The sequence below is a fragment of the Coturnix japonica genome, chromosome 2 (genome assembly GCF_054131305.1).
Source record: "Coturnix japonica strain WE chromosome 2, WE-NBRP24, whole genome shotgun sequence".
In the NCBI taxonomy this organism is placed as follows: Eukaryota; Metazoa; Chordata; class Aves; order Galliformes; family Phasianidae; genus Coturnix; species Coturnix japonica.
The window spans coordinates 82,353,951-82,376,419 of record NC_140664.1 but is presented as its reverse complement, the minus strand read 5'-3'; the positions used below and the strand labels follow the sequence as shown (position 1 = coordinate 82,376,419).

At 36.6% G+C, this 22,469-nt stretch overlaps 1 protein-coding gene across 3 annotated transcripts in view; it reads right to left on the bottom strand.

Annotated features, from left to right (window-relative positions):
• Positions 1-22,469, bottom strand: part of CDH12 (cadherin 12) — a 510,555-nt gene that overhangs the window by 101,023 nt on the left and 387,063 nt on the right. For all 3 annotated transcript variants that reach the window (XM_015854453.3, XM_085537824.1, XM_085537823.1), the window contains one exon: positions 10,709-11,003. In XM_015854453.3, the coding sequence (XP_015709939.2) occupies positions 10,709-11,003 (295 nt within the window). The remainder of the gene's footprint in view (positions 1-10,708; positions 11,004-22,469) is intronic.

Genomic DNA, 22,469 nt, shown 5'->3' with positions numbered 1-22,469 from the left:
ACTAACAGGAATAAACATAAGTGGAATATAACAGAATAACAGAATCACTTATGTTGGACTTAAAAATTATCTAGTTTCAGCGTACCTGCCATGAACAAGATTGTCACTCACCAGATCAGGCTGTCCAGGACCCCATCTAACCTGGCACTAAATGCCTCCAGGGATGAGGCACCCACAGCTCCTCTGGACAGCCTGTGCCAGTGCCTCACTACCCTCTGAGTAAAGAATTTCTTCCTAACATCTAATCTAAATCTCATCTATTTTAGTTTAAAACCATTCCCCCTTGTCCTAAAACTACCAGACCACATAAGGAGTTTGTCTCCCTCCTACTTTTAAGATTCCCTCAAGAACTGGAAGGTGACAATGTGGTTTCCCGAAAGTCTTCTCCAGGATGAACAAGTCAGTCTCCCTCAATTTTTCTTTATAAGAGAGGTCTAGATCTTGGACTGCCTTTGTGGCCCTCTTCCAGACCTGCTCAAACAGCTCCACACTGTTGTGGTGAGGACCCCAGAACTTCAGACAATGCCAAGGATACCACGCTTCCTCAGAAAAATGAGGACCTTCAAGTCCTCCACAGAGTTGCTCTCAAAGAGACTTTCACCCAGTCTGTACACATACTGGGACTGCTCCAAATCAAATGACTGCAATGCCTTGCACTTGGACTTACTGAGCCTTATTAGGTTTCCATGGGCCCATGTTTCAAGCCTGTTTGGGTCCTTCTGGTGTCCCATCCATCTATTATGTCAACTTCATCACTCAGCTTGGTGTTGTCACCAAACTTGATCAGTGGAATATTTTTTAATTAGGATTTTTTAGGTAGTTTTACTTTTTCACTTTATCCTGTTTCATTCCAGACGAAAAGGTACTAGCACACAACAGAAAATAATACTGACACTGCTGAGTTATTGGCACAGAGGACAGCATGTTTCATTTCCTTTGATCTTCTTGCTACTTCTTTAGAAGTTGCAGTCTAAGAAGCATGGCAAGTGACCTTGTCATGGCAGAGAAACTGAGAAACATGCAAACCAGTATATTTCCAGCTCCAGAGAAGGCTGCCTGGCCTACAGATTGCTTGCCAGCAAGGAAGGGTCTACTACATGCTTGGTTTCTCAGGTTGGAATTAAAAATGCTTCTCTAGTAATTTAGAAGCCAATTGTTTAATGTCAGTCAGCTGACCTGGGGCATGACTCACAAAATGGACATTTGTTTTTTCAGAAAACATTTTAACTGAACTGCATGTCTTTATCTTTCAGTTCTACAGAAGGTTATAAAAATAATTACTCCTCTGGAAAGGTTACAACCAGCTCTGTTGAGAGCTATGTTGATCAGAGGCTGGAGGGACATTTAAGTTCATGTAAGACCTGTAATAATCCTTTAATTGGGAAAAATGCAATATGTATGGGATAGACATTGTGTTAGATTGCCCATTCATGCTGTTTCTTATTACAGCTGAGGAGAAGTGGTATCTAGGATCACTGAATCTTAAAGTCCACAGTCAGATACACTTACTTGCCATTTAAAAATACTCCATCATGTGCAATTCCTCATTCTACAGCAAATTTAAGCCCCTGTTTTAAATAGATCTGTTTTCCTAAGCTTTCATTTTCATCTGCAGTATCTTTGCTGTTGACTTTAAATCTTACAGAATTCTCCAAACAGAGAATAATCTGTCATTCACAGAATATTTGCAATTTACATTTTTTTCTCATTGTTCTATTAAAGCCAGATTGTCATGAACACTTTTCTTATCACTCTGGGCCTTCCTAGGATTACATTTAATTTGCCACATGGAGTTATTTCTGCACACAGAATTAAAGCCCTTAATCTTATTTGGTTTGGTGACTCTCATTTGCTGAGCAAGCTTGGAGACTATTTTGCCTTCTGTTTTGCCCTACTCTAGAACTGATGATGACTTGATTGAGTCACAATCCATCAATTACTGGTTTCTTAGGCCAGTTATCTTAGTATAGGATTTAATTAATGTCTGCTTTAATTATTATATTTTTATATTTATATACAATAATAATAATATATATATAATATAATTATTTTATAATGCTATGTTATATACTAATTTGAGGGAGAAGAATGCCAGATTTACATATGCTCATGACCAAAAATTCACTTTAAATCTGGCTTGTTTCCATTACTTGTAGTTTTTTTTGTATAAAGATGGCTAGGACATGACTGCTTGTCATCAATGAAGACCTACCCTGTGCCACTGAAGTTTTTCACTTCTTCCTCTGTGAAAAATAAAAAAAACATATCTGAACTAATATTAAAAAATATATAAAATAATAATAATAGTAATAATAATAATAAAAGCCAGTCTTTAAAGAAAAATGATGTTCCTAGCCATGGAGGCAGCAACTTGAAAAGCAGCTTTTATAAAACATATTTAAGGTTTACAGTCACTTGGTGGCTAAGAAAAGTAATGCTTTTGAAATATCTTGAATGTTTAAAATCAATTGGTGGCCAAAATAACAGGTCTTGCTGAAAAGATATTTAAAAAAAGATATTTCTGTGGTAGACAAAAAGCAACTTCTTGTTAATTTTTAACATTTACAGTTGATCAGTGGCTACTGAAACAACAATTAATACAACATGTTTTACGTTTAGACATTCCATGTGCCTGTCTAGATAGAATTCCTGCATTTCTCAGTGCTACACTAAAACACTTTTCCTTCCATGATAGTGTCATTGACAAAAATTAGCTCATAATCCTAACAACATGATATGCAATATATTCTAAACCCAGAGGGGATTATGTAAACCACAATGCAGAACTAATTTTTACTAAGCTTCTCAGTGTATACTAGAAGAACTAACTTGATTCAGCATCATAAAAATAACCAACATACACATTCAGAGTAAAACCAAATAGCTCAGTTTTAATAATAATAATATAGCAGTACTGGCTAGGTAAAGTGTCTACATCAAAATACTTGGTTGTGATAGAGTGTTGTTTACTTATGATCCTAAACTGGAGCAATGTCACAGTGTGAATAGCAGTGTATTGTTTTTGTCTGTTGGGAAATTAATTTTTGATTTTGACCATCTCTAGTTCAAAACAATAAAGTCTGGATATACATGAAGTGAGACTCAAATGCTTCACATGAATTCAGCACCGATACTAGTAGTTTGTATGCTTGAAACAAATGTGCAGATATATATATATATATATATATATATATATATATATATATATATGTTTAACACTTCAATCTTATCAGCGAAAGCTTCTAATATTTTTTGCTGTGTGGATGCCTGTAAGGTCATATCCTTAATAACTTTCCTTCTACAAAACTCTCCTGGCTAAAAATATTTGCCAGTTTCCTTGTTTTGCTGACAAATTCCAACAGCCAGTGTGTGAAATAAAACTCACAGCCAGTATTACTATAGTCAAAATCCTTTACCCTTAATTCTCTGAATTATTTTCTTTCTTTCTTTTGATCTAAAATGGTTTTGTCTATAAGGTTTTTTACAATAGTAGAATCTGGCTAGGTTTCATAGTGATATATCATAATGTCCTGAAACACTTTTGTTTCAAAAGCTTTTATTGCTTACCAGTAATTTTCTCTCAGTGTCTCAGTATAGTGTGCTTTCTGGTGGTTTTGTTGTTGTTTTTAAGTTATTTTTGTGTTTGTGTGTGTGCAATGCCCTTTATATACAGAGAGGGGTCTTTAACAAAAAGCAGTCATACCTTCATTTCCTTTTGCTCATTTCTTAAAATTCACATTTGTTTACAAAGGCTAGAGAACATATTGATCATTAGTGCAGCAGATATTTTTATTCATAATAATAAAAAGAAGCACAAAGACAAGAACTGAATTAACAAAGCAGTTCTAAACCAGATATGCTGAAACATCAACTGCATTGTGCAAAATGACATTTGATGTGACTGGCTGTGTGTCAAGAATTTCTACAAAAAGCTGTTGGCATCAAGAGAACACCAGAACTGTCCCAGGTGTTGAACAGGTTGGTAGACGTGTATCAGCCTGAACCAATGAAGTACCATGAGGAGGCTTTCATGAGGCCCCAGTGAAGCCCCACCTTGGAGTAGTACACCCAGAGCTGGGGTTCCCTGCACAAGAAAGATGTGGAGCTGTTGGGTAGGGACCAGAGGAGGGCTGTGAGGATGATCATAAGAGGGGGACACCGCTCTCCTGTGGAAGGTCTGAGAGAGCTGGGCTTGTTTAGCTTGGAAAAGGCTCTTGGGGGACTACACTGTGGCTTCCAGCACTTGAAAGGAGCTTATAATTAGGAGGGGACCTATTTTTTTTTTTTTTTTTTTTTACGTTGTCTAATAGTGAAAATAAAGGGGGAAAGGTTTCAAACTAAAATAAGGAAGATTTCAGTTAATTATTAGGAAGAAATTAATTACCCAGAAGGCAGTAAGGCACTGAAACAGACTGCCCAGAGAAGCTGTGGATGCCCCATCCCTAGAAGCTTCCAAGGCCAGGTTGGTTGGGGCCTTGATTGAGTAAGGCAGCCCTGTCCATGGGAGGGAATTATCTACAACTAGATGGTCTTTAAGGTCCTTTCCAATCTAAGCTATTCTATGATTCTATGAGTTATTACAGTGTTGTGAAAGTAAGCCACTCTTTACAAAACCCTTTAAAACTGCTAAGTGAATCACTGAGTGAATATACATATTATTTGCATAGAAAAACAGCATTTAGATTTTCATAAAGCTTTGAACAAGGTTCTAAAGATTTATTTATAAGTAAATAAATAACAAAGAAAATAGCAGCAATGATAATAATAATTATTTAATAGAGAAAACAAAATTGAGTGCACTTCTGTTTTGAATCCAATTCCCATCACTGTCTTTGAAGACTTTGAAACACCAGAAAAAGCATGGAGATCATAGTGGAGATGGTAAAGCTGTAGACAGAAGCTGCACAGATTGTACCACCGCATATCTCCCCATGGTACTGCATAATTCCATTTAAATACCTTTCTGGCATCTACAAATTCCACAAGTAATATATTCCACAGCAGGCTGAATGCAATTCCAAAAGTGCTTAAAAATGCACTGCCAGAATTTATACCAATGGAAGGACCATCTACATGTCTCATAGCCCTTCCTCCTCAAACTTGACCTAGATGTAGCGGAACTGCAAAGTCACGGACTGAAACAGCAGTTGAGCACCTGGTAGGAAGGTAGGGGAGCTCAGGTACATTCAGTGCACCTGAGTGAGTGGAAAGGGGCAGAGCTAGGATCCACCCCCTCCCGGACTTCATTTATGGATTGGCAGTAGAGGCAAAGGTATCTTGCTGGAGATTTCTGCCTACCTGGGTCCTTCCAAAAGTAAGTGAATTTTCTTTCTTTGTCTCTGTGCCTATGACTGCTGCATGTGGGCTTGTCCTTATTTGTTCCAGCCAAAGACTTTGCCATCCAACTGCTATTGCTGTGCTTTCCACCTCATTACAGCACTACACCAGGGTAAGCTCCTAGCCACACACAGACAGGCAACTATAGGCAATGTCAGACCACTGTGCAAGCTCCTGAATTTCTCTCTGCTCACCAGTTCACTGGGGTAATTTTACACAGGTTGATATTCTGTTACATTAAACTACTGGGTACATGGGAAAGGTATGAAACTAAATTTTCTGGGAAGGAACACATGGTATCTTTAGCTTAGGGAATTACTGAGCTTAGTATAATCCCACCTATAAGCATAGAGGAATAACGGCAGCACCTCGGAAAACAAATAGCAAATTGCGGCAGAAATTAAAAGTTTGTCACGTGTAATACATTGTTAATAATACGATCAATTGATATATGTCTAATTGGTAAAAGTAATGCAGATATTTCTGTACATACTCTTAAACTCGAAAAATATATTTAGCTCTTTCCTTGAGTGTGAATGCTGGCACGCTACAGTTCTGAGTCATCTAGACTTGAAGTTTCAATAAAGGCATAACCTTTGTGAAAACTTGCCCTGTATTTGCATCCTTTCAAGAGCTCTGTTGCAAAAGCAGCTGGAATAGCCACCAGAATCAGCAACAAAGTAGTTATATTTAAGGATATTTTTCTAACTTTCAAATAAAGAAGTTGCCTTCCTCTTCCCAGTCTTCATACATGGAGATTTCAATTTCTGGTTTGCATTACATGTTGGTATTCACATTATTTCAAGATAACATTTTCAGTTAAAGATGGTTAAATCCAACCAATACCAGAAGTAAGGAGGAAAAAACAAACAAACAGATTCTAGCACTTAAGCTCTTGTAAGTTTCTTATTGTTCTTCTTGTTAACAACAAACAACAATGTAATTTATATTCTTAAAATATTAGTTCTACTCCATCTGTTGAGTTTCTCTGTAAGAAACTTTACATCATTGTTCCTTCTAAAATAAATACTCTGTCATAAAATATTCTTAGCTCCTTGCTCCAATGGTTACGTGAGCAACAATGTCAGATTCTGACAACAGTATCCTTCCACTACAGTATGTAAAATATACACACTTAGAAAGTATCTGAAATAATGAAAATCATTTATCAGTAAAGTAGCCTGCATGATACAGAAGTCTGTAACTAAGACATTTTTTCAAGACAGTACCTCTTTTTTCTTTTGTTTGTATCTGTGATAAATCTATTTGTATCCCCTTTTTGCAGGTGAGTAGATTACGCTGCATGTGTGGAAGGTGCAAGGTTAATTGCTTCTGATGTAAAACAGGTAGGTATTCTGTTTTGCAGGTGTCTTAAACTAGAGTTTTAAAGCATAGTAAATATCCTGCTGATGATATTTTTTCTGATTAAAAAGCACATGATGAAATTTGGTTCCCAGTAAAGAATGCAACATTAAATAGAATCACAGAATCATAGAATCACCAAGGTTGGAAAAGATCTAGAAGATCATAACTCCCACTAAACCATGTCCCTCAAGACAGCATCCAATCAATTTTTGAACACCCCCAGGGTCGGTGACTCCACCACCTCCCTGGGCAGTGCATTCCAGTGCCTTACCACCCTTTCTGAGAAGTAATATTTCCTAATGTCCAGCCTGAATCTCCCCTGCTGCAGGTTGAAACCAATCCTTCTAGTCCTATCACTAATGACACAAGAGAAGAGGCTGACCCCAGTTCACTACAACCTCCCTTCAGGAAGTTATAGAGAGCAATAAGGTCTCCCCTGAGCCTCCTTATCTCCAGGCTGAACAGTCCCAGCTCATTCAGCCTCTCCTCATATGGCCTGTTCTCCAGACCCCTCACCAACTTTGTTGCCCTCCTCTGTACAAGTTCCAGGGTGGCCTTGATGTCTTTCTTGCAGTAAGGGGCCCAAAACTGGACACATTACTCAAGATGCGGCCTCACTAGTGCTGAGTACTGGGGAACAATCATTTCTCTGCTCCTGCTGGCAACACTGTTTCTGATGCAAGCCAGGATACTGTTGGCCTTCATGGCCACCTGGGCACACTGTTGGCTCATGTTCAGCCGATCATCAACCAACACCCCCAGGTCCATTTCCTCTACACAGTCTTCCAGCCACTCTGCCCCATGCCTGGAGTTGTAGCCGAAGTGAAGGACGCAGCATCCAATTGTCCCAAACCCAGATGCATGGCTTTGCACTTGTCTTTATTTCACTTTATGAGGTTGTCGTGGGCTCAGCTCTCAAGCATGTCCAGGTCTCTCTGGATGGCATCCCTTCCCTCTAGTGCATCAGCTGTACTACTCAGCATCGTGTCACCTTCAAACCTGTTGAAAGTACACTTGATCCCACCGTTCACGTTGCCTACAAAGATTTTAAATAACACTGGTCCCACTACTGATCTCTGAGGAATGCCATTTGTTACTGGTCTCCACTTGTACATTGAGCCACTGACTGAAACTCTGAGTGTTATAATCCAGACAAACATCCTTATCCAGTGAGTGGTCTATCTATCAAATCTGTTTTTCTCCAATTTGGTGAACAGGATGTCATTCAGGACACTGACAAATGCTTTGTATAAGTCAAGGTAGATGATGTCAATTGCTCTTCCTTTATCCACTGACATTGCAACTCCATCACAAAATGCCACCAAGAATGTCAGGTATGACTTGCATACCTATGTTTATTTTTTTCCATAAAAAGAAGGCATGGAGTGTAACAGAGTATACCATTAATCTGTAGCTGTAGGTGTGGGCCAGAGTCCACCCTCAGCAATTTTGCTGATGATGCAAAGCTGGGAGGAGGTGACACATAAGAAGGCTACATTCCCTTTCAGCAAGACCTGGACAGACTGGATAGTTGGGTGGAGAGAAACCTTATGAGGTTCAACAAGGGCAAGCACAGATTCCCACACTTGGAGAGGAACAACTGCAACAGTACAGGTTAGGGGCTGACCTACAGAGCTCTGCAGCGAAGAACTGTGTGCCCCGGTGGCGCAAGTGGTAGGAATGCCGCGTTGCAACACCGGAGGCCCTGGGTTCGAATCCCCCCTGTAGCACAAGTGGTAGAAGTGCCGCTCTGCTACACAGGAGGCTCGAATCCCGGGGGGTTGGACTCGATGATCTCTAAAGGTCCCTTCCAACCCGCAGGAGACTACGAGACTATGAGACTATGAAACCAGTGTCCTTGGGGACAACAGGTTAGCCATGAATCAGTAGTGTGCTCTTGTGGCCATTGACCAAGAAGGCTGATAGTATCCTGGGGTGCTTTCAAAAGAGTGTTACCAGCACACTGAGAAGGAGGCTTTTCTCCTCTATTCTGCCTTGGTGAGGCCACATCTGTGTCCATTTCCGTGCTCCCAAATTCTAGAAAGACAGGGAACTATTGGAGAGAGTCCAGCAGAGGGATTAAAAAAAAAAATAGAAAAAAAATGTTGAGGGGTATAAATCAACTCCCTTATGAGGAAAGGCTGAGAGACCTGGGACTCTTCAGCTTGGAGAAGAGAAGGCTGAGGGGGGATCTTATCAATGCTTATAAATACCTAAAGGCTGAGAATCAGATGGATGGAGCCAGACACTTTTCAGTTTTATCTAGTAACAAGATAAGGGGCAATGGGCACAAACTGCATCACAGGAAGTTTCATATGAACATGAAGAAAAACTTCTTTACCTTGAAGGCAAAAGGGTGCTGGAACAAGTACCCTGGAGACACTGTTGAGTCTCCTTCTCTGGAGATATTCAAGACCTGTATGTATGTCTATCTGTGTAACTTACTGTAGGGAACCTGCTTTTGCAATGAGTTGTACTCAATGATCTCCTGAGGTCTCTTCCCTGCAATTTTTTGTTTCGGTGACATACGAGGATAATGCAATTGCCTCTACATGTTACTCACATCACATTTTATCCCATACTACTACTGTTTATCACTAAATTTAAATAGTACACCATTAATTTAGGGTAGCAACACACATAGATAGGTAGCTGCTTCCAGGAATGTCATACAAAATATTACCACCTGCGCTGCACAGCTGAAGGATCAACAGAATCTCTGCACACTTCATGGTCAGAAAAGTTCTGAAACTGTTAGTAAGTAAAGGGAGCATTAAATGACTTGTAGTGGCTTCTGGAGTACTGGGAAAAGATAGCTTAGCTTATGAGGGGAAATGGCAGTGGATACCAACTGCCTCTTTGTTTCTCAATCCAGTATGAAATTAATTTCTGCTGCCCACAAGGAAGCCCAAAGTGCCATCTGGAAAAAGAAGCAGGTGGTGTGTTTGAGTTACAAGTGCACTGCTTGGGACCACTGCAGAATCATCCATGAAGAAGAGACCAGAAATATTCACTTACAGTATTTTCCTGCTCAAATGCAAGATCAGTGTTGTTTATGTCCTGACGTTTGTCTACTGTGTTGTGAAAACTCTCCAAGCAAATGCCTACTTCAGTGCTTCTGTAACTTTATTAGTGCACACCTGGTCAGGCTGGACCAGAATCTGAGCAACATAATTGGAGTGTAGATGCCCCTATTCATTGCAGGGAAGTTGGACCAGGTAACTTTTCAAGACTACTTCCAACTCAAATAATTATATGATTCTATAGTTCTCTGCTCCTACAGTAACATCTGTAGATATGAAAATCTACCATGTTTACAATCAATCTTCTGGGTATTTTTTTTTCTTGTTTTTTATTTATTTATTTATTTATTTATTTATTTTCTGCCTCATGAATCTATTGCACTTAATATCTTGAATAATAGGTTTTCAAGACCTCAGCTAAGTCTTGATGGTTCTCCTCCAGTTCTATTTTTCATCGTGACTGCCAGGTGATGGCAATCATTACTTTCAGCACCTGCGAGGTAACAGGATAAAGAATTCTGCCTCATGTCATAACTATGGGATTATGTAAATACTAGTAGTTGTGCAGCAGCATAGAGAGGAACAATAAATAGCAAAATGTTTCACAACAAATAATGAACATGAACTAGGAAGAAAAAGGAACACAATTCATCACATGCAATATCAGGTCTGGGAATATAGAATCTCTGAAAGTTAAAGTATCTGCCATGGGTACCATTTCTTTTCTTCTCATGTCTTCAGGAATTAAAAGTTAAAAGGACTCATTTGTGTATGACAATAACTTTTTCGACAAGTTAATAAAGTAAAAAATGAAACTGCAATATGCATATTTCTAAGTACAGAGTGAGACATTTCTAACTAACTTTTTTAAGATGTATTTTCATTTCATCCTTCCCTTTCTCTCCTCAGCAGGAAATGCATATTGAGACAATTAAGTTATCAAGTGTTATGCAATTAGTTATCAAGAGTTTAAAGCTTCTTACCCACGGGAGACATTTCTGGTACACTGGCAATGTAAGGTCCATCCAGAAACTTTGGCTCATTATCATTAATGTCCTGCACTTTGATGATGAATTCTGATTCAGGCTCTAGTGGCTTCTTGGTGTCGACATCCACAGCCTGTGCCCGGAGTGTGTAGAAAGGTTTTTCTTCTCGATCTAGGCTCCTTATGGCATGAATGTCTCCCGTGGTCTCATCAATAGTAAAAACAGTGCCAGCACCATCTCCTGAAAGGGTATATTTAACTGTGCCCACTCCCTTGTCCAAGTCAGAATGAAGCTTGAGAACAAAAAGAGAAAAGGGAGGAAAGAAACATTAATCACTTTTTCTAGGCTTGAAAGTAATTATTATTTTCCTCTTATGTAAAATAAAAGGTGTTAGAGGAACCAATTTCCTGTCTTTAAGTTCACAGTGAAAATACAGGTAGAATGTTAATATTTTTAGCTCTGTCTGGTATCTAGCACAGGCAGTATTTCAAATTCTATCTGTTTTCTGCCATGAATGCTGCTCACTACAATAAATGCAATGAAAAAAGGTTTAGGTTTTGTTAGAAACCAAAGTAAGACCAATAATGGAAAAACACCAATAACTGCATCAAACAAATGTGAGATGACATGAAAGAGTGTCAAAATCCTTCACAGGCATTTGGCTTTCACACACACAGAAATCAGCTCATTTTCACACACAGCTTGTTGAAATGCTAAACAAACTCAAAATCAAACCTGGATTAAATAGGACAATGCACTGCTCCTCCAATACATATGAAACAGAATTTAAAAGTACTACCTATTTTCCACAAATATTAGTTCATTTATTTCTATGTTTTCTGAGATACAAAGAGTTTGAAGCTAGGCTTTCAATTCCTTATTGGAAAAATACAAATAAAAATATCAGTTCTAACTCAATCATTTTCATCTTCAATATCAATTTGCACATTCTCCGGCCTATTTGAATGTTAAATCTCTATTTTTACTTTGAGAAAATACTTAAAAAATCTTCAAGAATTAGTGTTTGTCCTCTTGATCATTGTCTACTATAACATTATCTTCAACAGAAAATGTAGGCATTTTTGCAGTAGAGATATAGTCCAACAAACATCTTTCTCAATGTCTTTATCTGATTCATGCTCATCCTTTAAATATAACTAGAAGCTCTGAATATGTACTCAAGGTTACATCACAGATGCTGAAATAGCTTTTAAAATACTCACCTGCTTGTACCACCTAATGAGGTCTAAAGAGTTCTGCTATAATGGACACAGGTTGGAATGGAGTTTTCAAGAGTGAATTCTCTTTAAGCAGATTATGGATATAGGCTTTATTTACATGATGTACTGCCCAAGGTGAAACGCAATAAAGGAAACTTGGGACATGAAATGAGATTATATAGAGAATGAATTACTGAGAAACATAATGGTTTTCGTAATGGGGCAAGAAGCTAAGCTACAGAGAAAGAGGAAAAGGCAATTATTAACATTTATAGCTATTGCCTTGAAATTGAAAGTAGGTCCTTGTGACTGTGGAGGAGGTCATAGTTTGTGGGATAGAGTGAACATAAACATAGTCTCTTCTTAGTCTACCTTTTCATTTCATCATTCCTGCTCAGTGAACAAACTGGATTCTGATCTCTCATCTAGTCACCCCCTGTATGGGATTTTAAATTATTTCTCCAGTCTGAAACAAAGCATTTTGCTTCTGGAGCACTGGTTCACTGTGGAAAAATTCAATGGAATTTAATTCTTTTTTTCCTGGGGAGTTAAATATTCCCGGCCTGTGAAATGAAAAGATAATACAGCCTGAGATAATTAATATCTATTTCTTCCTCATCATTTTAATTTAAGTGGCTTGCAAGCATCCTGCTGTTCCATTATACCTTGCTCACCTAAAACTTGCTATTTTTCTTCCATTATGAGATAGAGGCTTGCAGACACAAATGAAGTGAAACAAAATAATAAATCAAAAAGATGCTGAGAAAGCTCACAGAAAAATGTAATTTTATAAAGGGAATCTCAGCTTTTTCTTACTTATTTCACTGTATTAACCAAAGTACGTCTAGGCTTTATTGCAGTGTCTCCCTTTCTCCATACTCTTGGAAGAAGGAATATCACAAAGAAGAAGAATATGATATCCAAGCAAGGATTTGTAAACAGAAAACCATGCAAAGAATACTGTCTCTTCTCCCATATCCTGTTATCAGACTTGGAATTAAATCTGAGATGGTTGAATCTCTCTGATTGCCAGCTGAAGGGTTTACATTCAATTAGTAACAAATCAAGCTAGGATTATACTAAAGAGAAATAGTTACATTATACATATTCTTTTTTCCCTAGTAAGGGAAAAAATATATATATATATATATATAACAAGAAGAAAGCAAAACAATGGCTGCTAAAAGAATGAAAGAAGGATATTAGAACACAAGCTCAAGCAAATCTCTTTCAAATTTACTGGACTTGGTAATTAGTAGCATTAGCAATTCTGTAGTTTGGTTGTGTTTACTGTGCTTCAGAAACATCACTCAGCTGGTATAACCCAAAAATCACTTCATTGATTGAACCAGAATTGCATTAGCTAGGATTTGTCACACTGTGTTTATTTCATCAAATCATACTATGTTATAGGCTCCTCAAATGCTGTTGCTAGACAATGGGCAAATGCATACTTATTTGTAACCTGTATTGAGCCATGCAATTTGTGGGGCAATTAAATGTTACAAAGCATCTAATTACTGTAGTTAAATAGCTGATTGCTTTAATTTAAATTGAACTAAATTCTCCAGCAATAAAAAGAGATACAACATTGACATTCAGATGCAAGGACAGAGGAACTGCCACTGGTTGGACTTGAATCAGAGAATCATTTGAGTTGGAAGGGACATTTAAAGGTCATCTAGTCCAACCCCCCTATTAATGAACAGTGACTTTCACAGCACTAGAAAGTAGTCTTGATATTGAATGCTTAAAATTTTCAAGAAAGCAGTCTAAGCTAAAGAATAAACGTGTGCTAGGTATCTTGGTTTTATATGCTACATACCATACTGAATTAGAAGAAAAGACACATTTTGTGCTGAAGAACATATGGAAAATTTGCAATAGACTACTTTTTCTGACACCGTGTACATCAGTAGTCTTGTTCTGGTTTCTACTTTTCCTTCTGATTTGTACTTATTTTCTAATTCCTGCTTTGCTATTTGAACAAGAGCATAACCACAAAAATCTTCCTGAAACTCCCCTGATGTTTACATTTCAGAATTACTTAAGTTTATTAAGACTGTGTGGTCCAAATGAGTGTATTCATATGAATTTTCTTCACAACCACATTTTCTCTGTAAATCCTCAATGTTAAAAATGCCACAAAGGTTTGAAAATGCAAAGGAATAATTTCAAATATATTCTGTTACCCTCCCTACTAAGTAACACAGAGACTATTTTAGGGTCAGATCATTGGAAAAATCTACCATAACCATAAGATTAAGCATTTCTTGCAGCAAAATCTGTTAGTGCAAAAAACCTATGACTGGTTTTTTGTAATGGCAGATAAAGACGCATTATCCCGTAATTTTTGTTAATGGTTACAAACAATAAAACATATGGCAAAGGAAAAGACTGACAAAAAATCAAGTATGAAAAATAAGATGGAATTGTATTGTGAAGTACATTGTGTAAATCTATGCAGGAACTATGACAGTATTCTTGAATCACATCCAATACCAGATGCCAAACTGAGTCAGTCTACTGGGCCATATGATCTAACAGTCTGCTTCAGACTGCAAGTAGCTGACAGCTAGTTTGCTTCAGAGAAAATGAAAAAGTTGGTAATACAACTCACCACAAGCGTGCCAAGAAGAAATTATATGTTAGTTCTACAGGCAGTTATGTCTAATTGCTAGCAAGAAGTATGATTATTGCAATAAATGTTATGGCAGGCCATAACACTTCCTGTATTTCCTTACCACCACTTTTAGAAACAAATCCAATTAATTTGGTTTGGCAAACTCTTACAAATGTTTACAAAATAACTGTGGAATTAATTCTGCAGGAATTCAAAATCTTCTAAAATTGCTTGGGGAAAATAAGAAAGAAGTAGGATAAGTACAACATTTTAGTAGCATATTTAATAGTAGAAAAATTTAGTATTTTAGTTGAATAGATAGTATTTTAGTGGAATATTTTAGTAGAATATTTTCAAAATCAAAACACTACAGAGTAAAGGTAGAAACGCTAGGATGATCACTGTATGGGGGGCCCCCTGTACATGTAGAGAGGGATGCCCTTGATAAATTTCGATAAATGGAAATCAAAGAAGGGAGGAAACCTTTCTTCAGAGGTGGGGTTTGGGGTGTGGTTTACCATGAATAGGCAGGACTTGGGGGAGTTTAGGCGGAGTTTGGGAAGGGGATTACTAGGAATAAGCAGGACTTGGGAGGAGTTTGGTAGAACAGGGCAAGGCTTTCGCTTATCAATAGCATATTGCAAAGGAAGAAGCTCCTGGAAGGCCTGAAACCTTCAGATAAGAAACTGGACCAGTCATCATAAAAGAAAACTCATTTAATTTGACTTGACTATACACTGTGCATGCCCAAGGAGTAAAAAGCAAGAAAACATTCAAGGAATTAGTTAGCATAGGACAACCCACTGTCTAGAAAGAGTTAGCAATACCTGCTGCATGTAATAATGAGTGTGCACTTTGTGTGGTATAAATATGACTGCTTGAGAGACAACAGTTGCGCAATTGGGGCGGTGCAAGCTCCCCCATTGTGCTGGTGTATGCACCTTAAATAAACTACCTTACATTCTGACTCTTGTGAGTCTGAGTGTTGTTCCACAGGTCACTATAACTCTTTCTCTGGAAGTTGCTACTGCCCCATAGAAAAAGATTGACCTAAGAAGGTTCAAAGTCAGAGTGCTAAAGAACAATTAAGGAAAAAAAAAATAAAAAATTCATGAATCCATTAACGTCTCAATATCTACCTAAGACTTCCTTTTGTGATGCAACATATTAAATCCTCCAGACCTACTTTTTCCCCACTTCCACGACTGTCTATTTCTAAAGGCAGGGATTAACTTTGTTAATATTCTGTGGTAGAGATTAACTTTGAAGTAGAAACGTCTGTCAGAAAATCAGATGATGCATGAAGACACGTTTTTTATAATAAGGACCTTCGGAACAAGAAGGTGGCTTCTGGTGGTCTCCAAGAATCTTTACTCATTACCAATAGTGAACTAAGCACATCCTGACAGCTGAACTCAGTAAAACAAATAGGTGTTTTTTGTTTTTGTTTTGTTTTGTTTTGTTTTTTGTTTTGTTTTGGTTGGTTGGTTTTTTTTTTTTGTTTTTCCTAGAAGAAGATTTTATCAATTTATAGCTTTAACAGTACAGTGTTATTAACTCAGTGTCGTTTCAAGTGTTTACACAGATGCAGAATTTTAAATAACTTCTGTAAACACAGGAAAGATCACCAAATGCATGTATTACTTTAGCATACTTCAAGAACTACTTTATACTCCTTGCAAAACTGAGCGTGGCAGTAGCATGGATCAGAAATGTATGTACCTTAGTAGTACATTCCTCAGCATCCTTTGCACCCGATTCTTAACTGTACATCTTAAATACTTCAGACACTTGCATTAATGAACTTCGAATGTTTTGGAAAGTCAAAATACTTTGTGAATTCACAGATATTGGTGAAGAAAGCAAAAGCAAACCAACAACCTACAAAACAAAGAAAAAAAAAACACCCTAAAGTTAAATTCCAAGATATACCAGACTTGAAATAAAATTATTATTATCCACGCCCAAGGTATGAAACAAGAGCTATGGAAAGAAAAAAAGAGAGAAAAAAAAAATAATCTTTTAATAGTCAAGGAAGGTTGAACTGAGTTTTCTTCTGTTACCAGTATCACAGGCTGAAAAAATATTTTTTTTTTCAGTTTATTACTAGTAGATGAATTTAAGAGCTATAAAGGCAGTTCATAGATGAATGTTCCAAGATATTAACCCTTCTATGAACACACAATAGTACGACTTATAAACCCTATACCTGTATCTCTACAGTATTTTTCATTATGCAATACATTTTAGGGCATAATTCCATTACTTTCTCTAAGTACTTCTAAGAATTTCCATTTGCTCTGTAGCCACAAGCTTTCCCTCCCCTGTGGCTTTTTTTGCATAACATTTGCAACAAAAGCTGTTCAAGGAGTCAAAATAATCAGACTGAAATCCATTATTGCATTAAGACCACAAACGCGAAATGATAGCCTGAACTGAGGAAAAGAAAAATCATCATTTCTGTATGGAAAAGGCAGATGCAAAGTAGAGGTACTATGGCAATCCTGATCTTTAAAGTCTGTGTGGTGGAACAAAGATGACCAGTGCAGAAGAAGAGGATGTAAATGTAAATGAGAAACCTTTCATACAAACCACTTAGGAAAACTGTAGTTGGAAGACTGCCCTTTATAAAGAGAGTTATTTGTAAAGATATGTATCACAGATTTTATATTGGCAAGTATTCTATGATCTACATAGATTACAGAGTTTCATTCAAAACCTGATCATTAGATTGTCATTTGTGGCTTTTATGTAAATGTTAATATTTCTCCCAACTAAAAACACAACCTGATTAACACCCCCCCCCCCCCTCCCCCCCATATGATACAAGGTAGTGGGGTCACAGACTTTAATTCAGGAAATTAACTAACTTGAAGAACAGAGCAATTGCCACTATTCAAACCAAATACTTTTATTTCCTCCTGTCTTCATCAAATGCACACATAGAGACACCCTTCAGAGGAAGGACATTTAGGGACAAGACATTATCTGTTCATGTCACATTCACTGTAAATGTTTATTGATCCAAAAATTTAGATGACTAAAGGCACCTTTCAAGTACGCAGCTAATGTGCATTAATCACCCAAGATCCCAAACTAAAGCTGGTGTCAGGAAGAGTCAGGACACAATATAAGCATATGGAAAGAAATGGCAACTAAAATGATGCAATAAAAGAAAGACTAATAACAATAAATAAATAAATAAGGAAGAAAATAATGGTTTATATAGATTGTTTGGAAAATATAGTTTTGTTTCCTTATAAGGCTGAAAACTGTCATCTGCAATAAGAAGAAATATTTTTGTACTAGTTTTGTAAAGTATTTTTAATAGGCACGTCCACCCACAAATAGTCTTTCGTAGTTCTATGACAATATTAAACAATAATTAAATAACTCAAAGAAAAAGATTATATACATATATACATGCATATATATAATAAGCTAAGACTAAAATTAATTAGTTGAAATAGTGTGCTGTGCATATCTTATGATCATGACTAATTTTCTTAGGAACACATTGTTATAGTTTCTTTATGTTTTGTGAAGTATCTACTTTCAAGATTCTTATCTAATTTTTATAAAAGTGATAACAAAAAACAACAACATGGTTCTGCTTTCTTAAGTACCTTTTATGTACTGTCCAATTTAGATTAGTATACATTATTATTCAAGAGGAATTAAATAGGAAGCTTTTCTACTCCTTTCCTAATGATTTGTTTGTCAAATAAAGCTGAGTTTTATTTAAATTAAATCACTGATCATCCAATTAAATAAAACCATTATCTCCTTCTGTCACAGGGATTTAATTTAAGCATACTAAGTCAGACCAGACTTTTCCAATAATGAGTGTTGCTGCCAGTTAGTAATATTGATGGCAAATAAGTCATTAGGAACAAATTAGCGGGGAACAAAACTGCTACCTGACCTATCTGCTCAAGTGAATCCTTATCTTTCTCATCATCAATGACTTAAAGAGCTATGAATTTATGTCATTCTATGCTCCTCCAGAAAAAATATTTTTGCTGCATTATGCTGAATTAAAAAGTAATGTGCAAAAGCACATTCTGAAATAATTATCTTTTTCTTTCCAAATTAAATCAATTGCACAAATTGAAAGCTCTATCAACATTAACTTATGGAACATTCAAGTAATTATACATGTAAGTTACAAATTGCAAATACTTCTGATCATGACTTTTGAACCATCATTTCAGCCAGAGTTGATGCATACAGAAACTCAGTGTCCTGAGCTTCTCTTTTTAAATTAAATGTAAGAATTAATATTGGAATTCACTTTTGCATAATTCATATTCTTACTGAACTCAACTCCAAATTACAGTGTGTCAACTAGTTTCAGACCATAGCTGTGTTGAATTTCATTTGGGAGAAATAATAAATAAGACTTAATGTGACATCTTCATCAGCTCAAATCTGTGTGTGTAGAGGCTGTCAGGATGTTCATTATTTCTTATATAAGTCTTTAAGCTTAAATCATGTTGGCTTAAAAAGCTACTTTTTATTTTATGAAACAGAGAAGTCTTCAGTAGAGATCTTGCCAGAAGAGCTGTGTTAGGTACTGGATGATTATTTTTTTCCCCACAGTTTTTAGAAACATCTTAGTATGCAATCAGAGATGGTCTTCTTTCAGTTCTCATCACAGATTTCTATGTTGCCACACCTAGCTTCTGGAATACAGTATGCCACCTCTTGAGCAGTAACTATGGTTAGGTTGAAACAGAGGCTTTCTTCAGCACTCTGTTGTGGCATTCACACACTTTTGTTACTGCTTGGAAAACAGGGATACTTTGAAAAACATCAGTGTTCTGCACAACTGGAACAGATGATGGGACCAAGAATCTGTCAAGGTTTTTACCTACAACAGTATGGTAACAACAAAAACACAGATTCCAACAACAAATTTCAGTAACAGCAATTAGACAGTAAGTGAAGAAAAAAAAAGAAGAAAAAAAAAAAAGAAGAGGAAATACAGCAAATTCCAATTTTTTATTTCTCCAATGCAGTTCTATACATCTTACTGAATTAAGATCATCTACAATGAAGCGTGCAGCTGCTGGTTACATCTCAGTGGAAGTTCTTACATTTTTGTAATTTCAGAGTTTTGTAAAATATTTCACAGAAACATAGCAGGGGATTGAATCTGAGACCCTTAGGTCCAAAGACCTCAACACATCAGATGAGAAAAACAATATTGTGCACATATCCCTGTGAACAGATGTAGTATTTTCCTTTTACTACCATGTACTTGAAATTCATGGTAAGCTATATCCTGGTTCAAAGGAATCTGTGTAAGACACTGCCTCTCATGGATGAATGCATTTCAGTTGGCAACAGTAGAGATAGTTTGATTTACACCTCTGAAAATGACGATTCTCAGTCCACATCAGCACTTGGCTGGAAGCCTGGTGGCTATGTTGGAAGGTAATGCTGATGTATGAAACTGAGAAATGAAGAATGGGAAGTTATGATGATCAAGGTTCTGAGGAAAAAAAATTAAAAAATTAAAAAAAACAAACAACACAGTTCTAAGCAGCAGATAGCAATGTTCCTTTTCAAAGCAATACTTACTTTTTAATTCTAAAATCAAATGAAGGAAATCCATTACAACTGAATTCTGCATTCTTGCTACTTAATCATGCAATATCTGCAAAACACTCCATATTGCTGTGATTAACTAAAATGGCAAATAAAAGGGTGTGGTGCTCTTTGTAGCTAGTATATATTATTGTATTATTTCCCCTTTGAAATAGGAATCTGTAAGTGAACCAAAAAATTCCTGCATCTCTCTAGGTACCACATGCTTACTGGAATACATTATTTTGCATTATATTCCCTGTTGTGCCACTTTCATAACATATATAAAAAAAAATGCATGAAAATATGTATTACAATGTATGAATAAATATGAGGGCTTCTCCAAAAGTAAATCCTATTCATTTTATTATGCTGGCCCATGACATCAGATGTAGATGTTGGTAGTATAGCACTAGAGGTTGACCCTTCCCACCAATATTACTTTCCATATTGTTGCCAGGTGACAGATGGCAGCAGAGGGGCAGTCTGACGAATATGTGCCTGACAAGGAAGTTCCAGAAATTCAGCTGTTGATAATGTTAGATATAACGTTAGATAACGTTAGTGTAAAATGAAGTGTACGTACTTGCCAAGCAAAATGAGAAGGTCTGTTTTCTTGCAAGAGTGTGTGAACATAATTCATTTTCTGTAGAACTACACTACAGATGCCTTCAGCTACAGGATACAAAATCATATAGTTTATGTTGCGTATTCCTTATATGTTAACTACACAGGCTTTACACTGAAAATCCAATCAGCCACAGGGGGCGCATGTTTGAATACCAAATCCCATGTGAACTGTGTATGAAATTCCTCATCTCATCTCATCTAATTATGGGCCGTAGCATTATAGACAATGTTTTCCTTGATATTTTGATTTCTCTTGGAAGCGGTAGTACAGCTGCTCAATTCCAGGGACAATTTTTCCTCATAGAAATTGCCCTACTGATGCCAATGGCAATACTTTTGTGTACACTGAAGGATTAACTATGAATATGTCACCAGGAAGACAGTGTATCATCATATACCCTGCTCAAATATAATAGTTGATAAAAATCACTAATGATAAATACACAAATTATAAATACAATAGAGCTGCCACTAAAGTCAAGTCTAAAAAAACAGTTTCCTGTAGTTAGAAAACAATAAGAAAGACAAGAGCTATAGGGTCTCTACCTTTCTGAATAAAGGCATACCTGGAAACATAAGCTGAAAGAGTTCCTGCTTAAGTCCATTGCATTTGGAGAGGTCAAATATTCCAAACTGACTGTACAAGTTTATGTTTTGTTTGACATTGATTGGAACCTAAAGTAGCAAATAAATCTTCTGCCACTTCATTTTTTATTTATTTTGGAATGTTCTTCAATGCCAATCTGAACTCAGGGATCTAAAAGCAAGGGCCTATTAAATTTTGTTGCTGATGATTAAGCATTCTCTTTTTTTCTTAATATTAATACTTCAAATATTTTTCGCCACTGATTAGATTGAAAATGAGTATAAAAATTCTTTTCCTCATGTATTTAAATTTAATGCTATGTTGAATACAAAAAACCTGTTCTGTAAATCACATTTGCTGTAAAGCACTGTCAGCTAAGGTTTCTCTTTTTACTTGATAAATGACACTTCTGAGCAGATAGGAAATGACAGAATAGAAAGATTCCACTTCAACCTGTCTGTCACTGTATCACTGTGACAAGATCTACTATCATAAAGTATTTAACTACTTCCTTTTTCTAAATAGGAAAACAAACAAACAAACAAAACCAACCAAAACAAAACAACAACAACAAAAAAAACAAAACAGCAAACACACCTTCTGAGGGATAATTTTAAGATATTTACAGGTACAGTGTATTATGAGAGGAAATGGATATTATCTGAACTTTTCATCACCTAGTCTTTATTTACCTTGGCCCTCAAAAAAGAAGAAAAGAATCATAGAATCACAGAATTACCCAGGTTGGAAAAGACCTTGAAGATCATCAAGTCCAAACACATCCTAGCCATAGTACCCTATAACTATGTATATAGTTATATTCTAGCTGCATCATTTCCTTAGAAACAGCTGTTAAAAAGCTGAATTGGGCTGAATGAGAAATCATTTTTCCCCACAGAAGACAGTTGATTTTCTTCACATTTCACAGAAAGCATAGAAGAGGATTACTCTGTACATCTCTACTTGAGGTCCAGGTAAAATTGATATAACAATTAAAAACTAAACAATAATGCTACCATTTAAAACAAACAACCAACCAACCACTACTGACTGAAGGTGGTTTCTCATCTGATCAACTTGCACTCTTTTTCTCTGAAACCAGCAAGA